Here is a 13,877-nt window from a genome sequence, read left to right as displayed (position 1 = left end):
AGGTTTCTGATCTAAAATGGACACTAAAATCTGATGCTTGGGTCTGATAAGCAGGAAATAAATATACATACCCAGTCTAGCAGAGAGAATCACAAACTGTCTAGATGTTATGTGGTAGAAAGCAAGATTCTGTTGGTAGGGAAGGTCTCAGGGCCAAGGTGATGTCCAGGGCAGGAGAGCACCTGAGTACATGTGCTGTGCAGTGTCCTGCGCTTCCTGATCCACCGCTTGTGCAAACAAGGTGCAACAAATGTCTGAGGGCAACCTCTGTGAAGGAAAACCTTTAGAACTTGCAAAGCAATAGGTCACGGAGCTGCCAGACGCAGCAGTAGAAGACTGGATATATCCAAGTAGTAAACATGGGTCGTGTAGGCTGGTGATTTCAGAACCCACCAGGCACTATCTTTGCCTTTTCATTATGTTGTGAAAGTTCTCCTGTAGTTTAGTGTTAGCCTTTTCTGGCACCAAAATGCTTTGCTATATTGAAGCTGTGACTTTTTTATTGTGAAAATGGACAGAATTTAAGATGTTCTAGTAACCATGAACAAGACAGATATTTGTAATTGGGATTTTTGGTTTTGTTGGTTTTTTAGAGTTTTAAATGCTTTAACCTAGAAAAAGCTGTAGGACAATATCAACTTTAAAAGGGGGAAGGGGGGGAAAAAGTGCAACAGACTGCTTTTAACATTCTGTTTATTACATTAATCGCACTACCAGGATCCAAAGGCTAATTCAGGAAAAACACACACTGAGTGGTAGTTTTTGTTTGTTTTGATCATTCCACCCTTTTACTTTGAATTAGTCTGCCTTTGCTACATTGTCAGGTAAATTAAAAGCATTCACATATTCCTTTAATTTCTTACGGGAGTTTCTCATTAGCTCCCCAATCTTTTGTGTCAAGCTGTCTTTCTGGTTGGTGATTCTGTCTTCATTATGTTACTTGTTTTGTTTATACAAACCAAATGAAAGAAGGAAAAAAATAACTCAAATGTGTTTTCAAGAATACACAGTATTTTTAAAATCTACTTTTAGTTTTTCAGGACTTTTTTCCTTTATTTCTTTGTTCAGGTTGGATTTTTTTTATGTGACAGCAGGATTGGAAGCCTGGAGATCCATCTTTAGTAATGAACAATTGTTAAGCCTATTACAGTTTTCTGAAAATATGTGAATTCCCACTCTTGGATTTTGTATGTGGTTTCCACTGATTGTTTTTTCAACCTTTTATATAGATGTGAAAGATACTTTTAAGAAGGTAGGAGGTCAAAACACTTTTCAAACTACTTCATTGATTTTTGAAACAAATACTACTATTTTCTGCTCATAGATATAAAAGCTCATTTTTTTCATATATACTTAATAAACATGGCTGTGCATATAGAGGCTTCATTGGCTAGAAACTTAGTATTTTTGTTTTCTAAATAGGTGTCTCAATGCATGTACCTACTGCAAAACTAAGCATGCCAGAGGAGATCTAGCAAGTTACCCAATTGAAGAACTAGTGGACAGAGCCAAACAGTCTTTTCAAGGTAAGGAATTTTATGCCTACCGTAAAATTCAGCCTCTGAAGTGGACCAGGTCTTATTTTCACCGTTAGTGATCGTGACGCAATATGGCTCTATTATGGTATTGATGTTCTTAATAGTCATAACTGTGTCTGGCGGTGCCGTTGCGATAGAAAGCCGTGCTTCGTGGTGGTGTGTGCCACTGCTTACAAAGTGTAGTCCTACCATAAGGGGGATTTCAGTTTGGTTTTAGGCTTGCTCAAATGACGTTCCATGCAAGCATTTTTTCATGATGATGGCGAAACTAGTATTTAGTCATTTTACTCTGTTTCTGGTTTCTTAAGGGGGAAGACAGAACTTTTTCACTCAACAATAAAACTAAATTTCTAAACCTCCCCTAGGATTCTTAAAACCCTGTTTAAGGATACGTTGCTTTTTCTGGCAATGGATTTCCTGGAGGAGTACTGGGATGTTTCTGAAAACTGTACAAAGCTGATCACTTTTAAAGGATATTTGTCATGTCACATGGATCCAATCAAACATCAAAAGATTTTCCTGCAGTAGTGTACCCTGTGCCAGTATCTGCCTAAAACTCTTGTATGCCTGGTAGTTATGATAGCTTTATTGTACCTTAATATTTGTTCTTTATATCTGAATTTTGCCAGTGTTTCAAAAACACAGGTTTCCAAATAATGCCAGTATTCATTTATGATACAGACTCTGTGAAGGCACAGGTGTGGGTTGGTTTTTTTTTTGGTGGTGGTTTTTTTTTTTTTTGGTGTTTGTGTGCTATGTTGAAGGATTAAATGTATATTAAAAAAAAAAACTGAGATAATTCAGGCATCGCAACTCCTTCCATTTTTGTATCAAGTAGTATGAATCAAAAGTAGAACAATAAATCCAACATGTGATGTCATGTCCTCTGTAGATGTACAAACAGTACATGCATCGGGTTTCACTTACGGCTCTGAATGTTGCAAGTGTTCCAGTAAGAAATAGGTCTCTAATGATTCAACGTTTTTTTAAATCCATCCTTATTTAGGGATCCATAATGAACCTTATTTAGGTCAGTGATGAACTTCTGGCTATTCCTGTCAGTAGTGTGCAAGGAAGAATCCTTTTCCTAATCAAAACCCACAATCAGAAATTTCAAATTCTACATTATCCACACACAAAGTACTTGTTTAAGATTGTAAATGCCTTTTGCTTTTGTTAAAAGCCAAGCTCCTCTCTTTTCTTCCATGAAGCCTATCTGCAATTGCCATAAAATGTCTCCTATCGCTTAAATTTGTACAAGTAATACTGCTGTTGCTGTGAATTGGATTGTCTGTTATGATAAGCAGAAATCCTGTCATGTCTCAGATTTCTTATTTTAGCAGGTCAAGCTTCCAAAATCTGTGTGCATATTATAAAATGGTCAGTAGCTGAAATACAAGAAGTATAAATACACTTATTGTTTTGGTGGAGAAGCAGTTCAGGAAACATTTCAGAAAGCTAGAAGTTTTCAGTAGTACAAGACAGGCGATGTTGAAATCGCGGAGTACTCACTGTGCAGGAGGAAGTTTGATGGTTATGGTTATTATTATGCATTAATTTCCAGACACAAGTAAATGCCTGGCGATAGCAAGACATATAGGTAGAAAAGGAACACTACATTCTTTTCCTTTCACCCAGGTGTAATTCTGAAGTACTTTTATATTATGAGTAGCATAAGAATAGTGTTATTCTGATAGCATTATATAGTTGTCAAAATGCTCTAAAGAAACTTTGAACAATTCAGCAAAGGAGTATGACAAAGAGAAGAGATGGGTATTACAGTCAGGATGACGGTCTTTCTTAAGTTAACTATTTAAATTCTCTTTAGATTTATTGTATGTAAGGAAAGAAAAAAAATTCAGACTTGTCTGTCCTGTTATAGTTGTATTTACATGCCTTAAAGTCCACATTAATGAACATAGAGATGTATTTGCTTGATATAACAGGAAAGAAAACTCAAGTTTTGTTTGTCTTTGCAGACAATAAATGTGAAATTTTGGAAAGTATTTTGAACCTCAAGTATTGTACACTTGGGTTGAAAATTCAGTAATTCAATTCATCTGTTGTACTGTGGCCTTTATTATAAATATTGACTCTTTCAAAATAACTTGATTTCTAATGGAAAAACTTGCCCTTAAGCTATTGTTTTGAAATTTCTTGGAGAAATGCTATGACGTGTCTCACAGCAGGCCTCTCCAGGGAGTTCTATTCTTATTTGGCCTTACACTAGTACCTTTGTTAGAGGACATAAGGAAAGAAGCAAGTACTGAGTTGTAAAATGACAGACTTTGCCCCCAGCTTTCTCATACTTAGAAACAGGCATGAAATAGTCAGATACTTAGTTTGCAGTGTATGGAGAATTTATTGCTGCAGCTGGGCTGCAGAAACTTCATCAATCCAGGGAAAGACTTAAGCAATTCAAAGTCATTATGAAAGTTCTTGCTGAGTGACTGAGCCACAATCTCTTCAGCAATCACTTCTGGTTTTTTTCAGCAGATGTGTTGCTGAGGCTGTAGTGAGAAATAGGTACAGATGTGTGATGAAAAGTTTTTTCCACTTTGGAATTATTCTTGGTAGAACTTAGGTGTCTTAGAAGAACAGCGGCAAAACAGTACGTGATGATTTTGTATAACAGCACCTTCAAGCCATGTAGGAAAAGAGATGATACCATTTGCGGTGGATTGTATGCATGCATTCTTACAGTACGCAACTTCACAGGCCCCAACTTCACAGGCCCCAAAGGTGAGAGGCTTCAATTGCTGAATACGTTGAAAATGGATTAGAAGAGCTGTATTTAAGGACATTTTGTTACAGATCCTTAAATCTCTGCACAAAAAAATTTCTCCAAAATGCTTTCTTCAAGTGATCTTACTTTGGTAAGATTGCAGTTAACATCTAGAAACAGTATTTTTAGCAGCAGTAGGTTGCCAGGACAGGCTTCAAGTGCTGTGATCAGATACTCCCAATTTTTCTTCAGTCACTTCTGTACTGCAGCCTCTGGGTAGGATATCTCTGTGTATAAAATATTTCTAAGCTGCAATATAGCCTGCATTACTCTGCTGCAAGCCATTTCAAGTAGTCAGTGGTCTGGTCCTGGGTGGCTAATAATAAGGTACATGATCTCTGACAGCAGCTGTAAGGTGGTACCTGGCAGTCATCACTCTCTTTGATATCTGTCTCCAAGGTGACTTCTGAAGTTTTGAAACTCTTAGGCTTTTTAGTCAAAATTTAGTTCTCTGACTCTAGCTGCTGTTTTTCTGAGAGTTTTGCATACTTTGTGTAGGTAAATTGGTATTTATTTCAGTGTATTTTAAGGTCCAAGCCTGTATCATTTTGGTTGGTTTTGTGAAAAGAAAGTTTAATATTCTGACGAGTGGTAACTAGATGAGAGCAGATGACAAAGCTGTAATAATTTATATATGTGTTCAGATTATTTGTGTAAGCATAAAATTGACTCAAATCAACTGATTAAAAAGAGGTGGCTGAAAGCATCATGACTGAACAGATATCACCTGTGTCTTGTACTTTTCCAACCTCTGAAATAATTTTTCTTTTTGTATTTTTTTTTTAAATATCTTAAATTCATTATCATGTGCACAAAATCTAAGTGTGTTGCAGGTTTCTAGGAGATGATGCATACTTTTGTAATGCATTAGACTAAGTGTTACGGTGTAGTGAAAGCGAGTTTGTTGCACACTTTGTATGGGTTTATGCCTCCTGTCTGACCTCCATAGTAGTTTTGAAGTTATGACTCACATCAACTTTAATAATTCACAAACTTTCTTTCGGTTTCAGACAGAGTATTTTGTTCAAGTAGACTATTGAGGTTTTCACTTTTTTGACATTATTGTTTTTTTCTGTACATTTCAACTTTTAGTAAGTAGTTTCTGTAGTTGTATCATTTTTTTCCCATGAACGGCCTTGTCAAATCACATTATATAGCAGCCTTCTGTAAGACAGCTAGTACAAGAAAAAGTATTGCAGAATATAGTAAAGTGGTCTTTGAGTAGAGAACAAATGTCTACTGTAAGGTTGTTTATGCAAAGAGGTTTTCTACAGCTGATAATACAGCGCTTTCTTTGTGTCATCAATTTAGTAGTATGAGTTTTTTTCAAAATTTGCTATAGCATGTTCAATGCTATATTTTAGGGAATTGCATTTGCAGTTATGAGAGAGCTCTTTCTTTCCTTCCCAAAGCTACTTTATGTATAACAATGTGTTTTTGCTTAGTATATGAAGTGGAAGGCTGGGGTGGCTGCCATTGGTGAGCAGTGTTCCAAGGAGACACAAAAGTTAAACAAGCCTGTGCTTTGACTGTTGTGTGGAGTGCTGTCCTGGAATAGCTTTGGCTAAATTGCAAGACTTTAAGTTGATTTTTTTTTCCTTTTAATGGGATTTTAGTGACCATAAAAAGATATATAACTGATACCTGGTGATTTGTAAACCTTACATATGTGAAAGACGTTCTGAGCAAAGATAGGACTTTGTATTGCAAACAATTGTGCTTGTTCAGCAAACTAAGTTAAAGTTACAAATAGTTTTATGGAACTGGCTGTTATTTCATTCTAGTTTAGAATTAAAATCTTCTGCATGTACCAGTACAAAATTATACTTCTTTAGCATTACATGCCTGTTGCAGATGGCAGGGAATATACTGCTATTAAAATATACACTGTATAATTACTACTATATTAGCTTATTTTATGGTAGCAACCAGGAAGTCAGGTCCTGTTGGGAGACATTTTTTCTTATATCCTCAAGCTTTGCAGAACAATCACTTCTGGATGAATAATTGCAGTGGCAAAATATCATTTCTTATTATTCTATTATTTGCATGATCGTTCACAGGCATGCGTGGAGTTGAATTCTGAATAACGCTTCTGTTTAGCAAATCTTGGACAAAATGTAGCATCATAAAGCAGGGGAGCTACCTGAATGAAGATTGTGGCTCTTGACTTTCATTAGTTGTCTTTAGCAATTATCTCTAATCTTGTATATTTTGAAGTGTTGAGAGTTTAAAGGAGATTAATGTTAAATATTTCGCTCTCTACAAGTATTACTGTAAACAGATGTCTGTGCATAATGATAAGGATTAATTTTATATAATGTGACTGGTTTGCAGAGCTTTTCAGATGACTGTGAGTTTGGCTAAGCGTTTTTGGGTTTAGTAGTTCTGGTGAGTGCTGTCAAGACATATACTGCTTTATTAATTGGTAACTGTTTTTCTTCCTGCATGACTACCAGTAAGCTCTCTGTATGTTTTCAGAGCAGCTGCCATTCATGACAGGACAAATACGAAGTAGCAGAAATGGTCTTGGTTTCCCATTAACTGGCAGACGCAGTACCGAATTAGGATGCTTAGGCTACATCTTCTCAATAGTAGATTTGGTCTTTGAACATGCTGAGAGGGACATGGTGCCCGCTCACCCAGATGGAGACCTGGGCTGTGTACTCAGGGTCCTTGGGGGGCAAAACTAAGACTGTAAAGAGAGTAGCTGTTGTATATGCAGGTCTCTCCTTAATGCAAAATACACACTTGCTCGGAGCCTGGACACAGACCCAGGAGTGCAAAAGCTGTCTTAGTTGTTTCAACGTGGCCTTTGTTAATGATCCTAAGCATCCCCCAGGAAATCTTTCTTAAGTAATATTAATTCCTTGCTCACTAATAATTTCGCCCTCCTAGTGTCAATGTTCTGTCAAATAGGTGTATGTCTCTGTTGTACCCACACTGATGTTTTTTTCTGCAGCCTAGCAGCATTATCAGAAGTCAAGAATTTTCTCATGCTGCTTTCTCCTAAATTTTATTCAGCGATTTCTGCAACACTCCCGATAGAAAGCTCACTCTGTGCTAACTCTTCTTCCATACTAGCCATGTGATGAAGAGGGTGTTGAGAAACCTGTTGGATAACAAATTCAATACAAAAATGTGCAGTGGTGTTACCCACTGATGTATGGGAACTGAGTTTCCATTGTTCGTATAAACTCACATCTTGACAATGTGCAAACTGATACTTGATGCTGATTTTGTGACTGTCAGTTAGTTTCTGTTGCAGTTATGCATGAAAATACTTGGGAACCCCCAGAAATTGTGTCTGTGCTGTATGGTTCAAACACAGTCAAAGACAACGATTCAATTCTAAGGACAGATTGGGACGTGCTTTGTGTGGTAAAGAAAGGGAAAGAAAAACATCATAATATGTATACTGTTAAATACCATAAAAAACTAAATTATATCGTGTTGATGGCAGACAACTAATCAATTAGTTGAATTAGGTGGACATCTCTTTTGGAAGTGTTGTTTTACTGTGTCTCTTTTAATTCAGTTGTCTTTTGTAAAGATTGGGAAATCTGCTTTGTATAGTACTGAAATACATTTGCTTGGTTGTTCTCCAAATAAAAGGGTTTGTTTCATTTTGAATTGGATTAAATATTTAGTTAAACTTGAATGTTTTGTTTGGTTTTCAGAGTACCCCTTGGATTTTAAAATATAGGTCAATTCTGAAACCAAACATAACATTTGTAAGTAGGGTGGTATTTTTTTTTTTTTTAAGGAAATGGTTTACAGTGTAAAACGTTTACAGTGAAACATTTCACTTTCATTTCATTTGAAATATTTCAGCATTTTGAAATTTTGTGAAATTTTCTTTCTTTATGAAAGTTTAATGATTTTTGTACAGAAATGATGCTTGTTCCCCAAAAGCTGTAAGCTAAACTTTAGCAAGTATTTGTTACTGTTCAGCAAAAGCAGTATCAGAAAAGCAAAATTTTTAGTATTGATTACCAGTCATTGCCCAAGGCAGCATAACAAAAAGTTGTGTATAAAATTAATAAAGTTAAGTTCAAGGCACTTTTCTATGCTGTGCCCTTTATAGCAAAGGGGAAGCCAAGATAAAGGCAGGTTTAACCTGTAAATGCAGACCATATCTTATTCTTTTTTGCTGCCTTACTCACACTATGAAAAACTTGAGAGTGAATAAGCAAATGTTAGTATGCTTTAAACACCTCCAGAAGGGGTTGCAAAAGCCAAACAAAATTTCCTTGTAACAAAGAAATGTGAAACTTCGGTGCTGGTTGGCTGTTCCTCTTCTTGTGTTCTCCCGTGCTTAAGTCACGGTATGTATGGCCCCATAAAAACCTCAGAAGGAAAAAACCTCCATACTTAATATCTGATACGAAACGGTAAGTTGAGGTGTAGCATATATTGACTTCTACTTGCTCTCTTTTAGCAGGAAGAATGCACTTGTAAGAGTTTGAAGTCCATGCCCATTTTTTAGTTTTAAACTTTCTTATGGAATGCTTTTCTCTTGGAATATAAAAGTTCTCCAAATGCTGAATTTTTGGCAGGAATATGTTGAATTCGACCACGAAGGTTTGTAGAAAAAGCTGAATGTGTTGCATTTAGCATTGCATAATGTAATGCTTGAATCTTCTTTTCCAAAATGGTTTTGCTTCACTGTTTTCTGATTTATAGAATAAAAAATTGTCTGATACATAGATTATAAAACATACAAGACAGGAAAATTTTATATGGAAATCTTTTCAAAGAAATACTTTTTACCTTTAAAAAACTTAAACTCCATCTCATTTTTCAAGTCCTTTCCAATTGAATTTTTTGGAAGAGCAGTATTTTCCATATCACAGATAATCTTGGTTCATACCCAGCTTTTTGATGCATAGTGTTTTCTTATGTTGGGGTTTTTTTTATTATTTTTGGGGAAGGAGGAGAATGGTGACAGTGTTTTCCTAAGATAAACCTCTTCTGTCAGCCTTTTTACTGGCTTCTTGGAAAAGTAAGCTTTATTCTAATGCTGTTCCTCAAGTATAACTTGAAGCTGCATTCCAGGGAGCTTGGGCTGCTGTATTTGAGACATTTTGATAAACAACTCTTTGTACTTCTGTGCTTTTTGGCTATGGCTAAAGAGCTAGTTTTTTGTTATTATTATTAAGTTATTAAAATTCTTTCTGTATTGTCTTTTGTATCTTATGAATGTTTTAAGTTTTTCCTGCTGACTTTGCTAATGTGCAATTATGTCTGTTTAGGCCAAGACAAATATTTTGGTACCAGCTTGTCATTTCTTAGAGTTATATAGGGTAGTGTAATGAATTAGTTTTTCATGTCCCCATGTCATCTTTTCTAATGAACCTGAAAGAAAAAGATACCATTGCATTCCATCAGTAGTGATCAGAAGCAATGTCTTCAGGTATGTAAAAACTGCTGTGTAACTTCAAACACACATGGGTAAATTCATATAAGAAAGAGGATATTTATATATTTATTTATATATTTAAAATATATTTATATTTAAATACATTTAATTTTAATTATATCTACTTTTTATTTATTTATTTTAAAAATATATTTATTTTAATGAATTAACCCCCCCATATTTTTAAAAGGATAAAAAGATGCCCTGTTAGTAGTAAATAACAGTATTTTGTTATTTACGTAAATAACAAATAAATAACATAATTACAACAAGACATTTTCAAGCTTAATTTGAGTAAGAAAATTAGAAGTTTTAATAAGCTCTCCTCTTGGCTCAGAAAGAAATTCCCTATCGTGTTTTTGGTACATGTTTCTTTTATACAGTGAATCTTACCGATATGTCACATTTGTTTCTGTTGTCTTCAGCGTGTCTTATTGCATAACAGGTTCCTCTGCATTATTTTTAATTTTTCTTGAGAAATACTTTGGCAGTTACATTATATATTGGTGTCTAGCTTTTTTCCTCATTGCTCCCTGAGGAGGGGAAGGGGACAAAGGGGTGCAGAGCTCTTCTCCCTGAGATCAGGTGCCGGGACAGATGGGAATGGCTCAAAGCTGCGTCCCTCAGGGGAGGTTTGGACTTGAAATGAGGAACTGTTTCTTTACCAAGAGGGTGCTCAGATCCTGGTACAGGCTTCCTAGTGAGGTGGTGGATGGCTTGTGCGGGTCAGTGGTGGGGAGGCGTTTGGACATTGCCCTTAAGAACGTGTTGTAACTTTAGATCAGCCCTTAAGTGGTCGAGCAGTTGGACTCGATGGTCGTTGTAGGTCCCTTCCAACTCAGCCCTTCAGTTCTAGGTTGTTACATGCTCAACTTATGCATTAGAATACCTGAGCAGAGATCTATGCTAGTTCCTTTTACAGGCAGCAAGTATTAATCTAACGCCATAGCTGTAGAAATTCTTAGGCAAGTTTCATTCAAGACAGAAAGTTGTATATCTTCAGCTGGATGACTGAGCTGCACTATTTTTTCTGGTCCAGCTGAAGGTGTTCCTCCTCTTATCCCCTCCAGAATTTCTCAAAACTACATTATGGCAGTGAATTTCCCCTCATTTCAGACATATTGTCACAATAATGCACCTTTCATTTACACCTTTTCTTTTTTTTTAAGTTTCTCTTTTGTATTTGGTCATTGGTCCTGAAAGATGATACTATGTTTACATCCTGTTTGCTATATGGTGAATGAGTTTCCAGTTCCATGTATTCCTGCACATAGCCTTAGTGAGGAGATAATTTCCTTCATTCATCTCGTTATGACCTGTGATTAGTGTTAAATTGTATTTATGTGTGTCTTACACCACTGCTTTATTAAAAATAATTGTATTTTTTAAAATTACTGTTCCTCTGCATGTTTTTAGTTGGTCTTTTGTAGTTAGAGTTGAAGTCTCCTTCTGAGCTGGCCAGATGTGAGCTGACTTGGGTCTAAAAATCATGTAGCCATCCTTGTGGATTTGTAGTGTGTTATATATGTTGGCAGTCCACTACTGTCAGAATGCCTCAAACCTATGGCACATGCTAGGTGATAGACTCACGCAGAATAAATTTGTTGTTTTCAAGATCTGTTGCCACAGGCTGATCACTCTGCAGTGCGCTTGTGGTATGTTTGATGTTGTCATCAAAATATTATACATAGTGATCATATCTATGCCCTGTGGCCACCAAGGATTCTGGGATTCACAACATGCCACTGTTTTTCACAGAAATTCTAAGAATCAGCAGAAGGCTCAGATTTAGTTTAAAATGTTGTTAATATTTTTATTAAGGGTGTGTGGATCATGGCATCTCCTAATTTTATAGTTGCCAAGAACTTTCAGTAATATCATCTTACTGCCATTTCTTTGTAATTCTTTTAAACTTTAATTGATACTTCTAGTTAAAATAATCTATTTGCAAGAATTGCATTAAGGAAAAGATGTTGTTCTGGATGAGTTGAGAAACAAAACCTTTTGTTATTGAAAAGATATGGAGGCCTTTATGCCTTGGTGTGGTAGATATTTTGCCTCAGGTCACTTTTTGTGTGTGTGTGTGCTTGGTTCAAATGGGTTTTGTTGAGACTCAGTAGATTTTGACTTTGATTTTGTAGACGTGCTCCATACCTTAGGCCAATTTCATGCATTATGGGCTTTTTTCCTTATTGCCAGGTCTGCTGTGATCCTAGGCATCAGCAATGAGAAGGGGAATCTCCTTCTCTTTTGCTTCCCGGGTTAATGCCTTCTTCTGGTGTTGACAGAGATTTTAGTCCAGCCAATCAGTTTAATTGTCCATGTTGCAGCCTTATATAACAAACATGCCATAACAGTTAATTTGCCAAAAAAAATCATGTGCATGCCACGGTTAGGATGTAGATGAATCACAATGGATTTTGCAAATATGCAGTGTAATGTGCAAAACTGTAACTGGGCTCTTCCCTTGCAAGAGAAACCACTTAGGCACTGTGTAATGTTTGTATAATTGGGATTCTACTGTTTATATACTGTATACCTTTTTTTTTTTAAAAAAAAAAAAAAAAAAAAAGGAGCTTGCCTCAAAGAGTTTACAATGTCATGGTGTAAACAATTGAAGATAAATACAGTAGAATACTATGTGATTGAATTCAGGCTCATAAGCAGTCAGGCATTGTATTTACTACCGAGATGTCGTCCAAGGTCTTGTATGGGATGAGAGAGGAAAGTGTTATTTGTGAAAGACTGAGACAGGCAGTGCAGTAACAAGGAATGGTCATTGATTTAGGGAGGAGCTATCCCCCTGAAACTTACAAAAAATCCTGTTCCCCTAAACGTTTTCATCAGGAATTGAAGTCTGTATATACTGATTTGTATTTCTGGAAGTACTAATTTCCTCTCTATAGGGTTTGTTATATTAAGTTTGAATAACTTTAAATGGCTTTCTTGGATGCTTTGGAATGTTCATGTCACGGTTGCCTGTTCCAAAATATAAAGCCTGTTAATGCTGTAATATGAAATAAAATGCATATTTTCTGAAAATCCAGACAAATGTTGGTTTAGGATGCTGTCTTCTCTGTAAGTTACTGTCAGATGTACATGGGCATTGTCCAGAGGATAACTTTCCAGATGTGTTGACACTGTTGCCAGAATTTCTCCTAGCATGACCAGATTACCTTTTTGACTCCATCAAACCTTGTAATGTTGCTTTTTTATAAAGTGTTTCTGACTGTGCATGGGTTGTTGTAGCTTACAGTGCTGGAAAGAAGAATATAAAATGTATGTGAATACTTATTTTGCATGCCTGACTAAGACTCTTACAGACAGTGAGACTCCACTAATCTCTTAGCTTTGGCAGTTTAAAGAACCAGAGAAGCCTCTTAAAAAAGGTTGTATTCTTTCTTTAACAGAACAAAAAGCAAGTTTTGGTCACATTTGCTCTGTATAATTCCGTCTTCTCATTCCTTTTTATTTTCCTGCTCCAGTATTTGCATTTGTGCTGTTTAAATCCTTGAATGACAACCAATCTGTTTAATTTTGCATTTTTATGAAAAAGGTGCATTTTATTTTTGTTTGCAATAAAAGGTTAATACAAAAGAGCCAAAGCAGAGATGTATGCAATTAAAAATACTACTTGATTTTCATCCCTAAGCTATAGCTCCAGCTCTACATCAAGCAAATAGTGCAACTAAAATAAGCATTTCTGCCATCTTACACCAATCCTCACTCTTTTTTTTTTTTTTTAATCCCCCCCTCATTGTTGTTTCAGGCCACCTGTTTTCTTGCTGGGAGTGAGTTCCTTGTGTGAAGCAGGCTAGGGAACTGCTCTGGGGTAAAACTGAATGTTCGTTGTTCTCCTTTCCCCACTTCTCTCCCTCCTGCCCCCCCAACCAAAACCAGCCATCCCCCCATTTGAGCTTGGACTGGTTCTCCAGTCTGGTTTACTTCAGAACCACATAAACACTTGTAATGTAGGGAATAAGCAACTGAGGACAGTGGAAGATGGGATTGTTCTCCCATCAGCAGTGTTGGCCTATGTTGCTTGAAAGGTGTGAGAGAAACTGGACTGAGAGAACAATCAGGTCTTGCTTGCTGGGAAAGGCTGCAGAGTTGTGCATGTGTCCTCTCAGGT

The 13,877-nt window shown here is 36.4% G+C and overlaps 1 protein-coding gene across 1 annotated transcript in view; it reads left to right on the top strand.

The window, feature by feature from the left end:
* CDKAL1 (CDK5 regulatory subunit associated protein 1 like 1) overlaps positions 1–13,877 on the top strand; it is a 426,010-nt gene that overhangs the window by 192,484 nt on the left and 219,649 nt on the right. The window contains 1 exon segment of the mRNA XM_040588803.1: positions 1,423–1,526. Within this exon segment, the coding sequence (XP_040444737.1) occupies positions 1,423–1,526 (104 nt within the window).

This window comes from Falco naumanni, chromosome 3, assembly GCF_017639655.2.
Source record: "Falco naumanni isolate bFalNau1 chromosome 3, bFalNau1.pat, whole genome shotgun sequence".
Taxonomy (NCBI): Eukaryota; Metazoa; Chordata; class Aves; order Falconiformes; family Falconidae; genus Falco; species Falco naumanni.
Note: the sequence above shows the minus strand (reverse complement) of the source record. Positions and strands in the feature narration are given on the sequence as shown.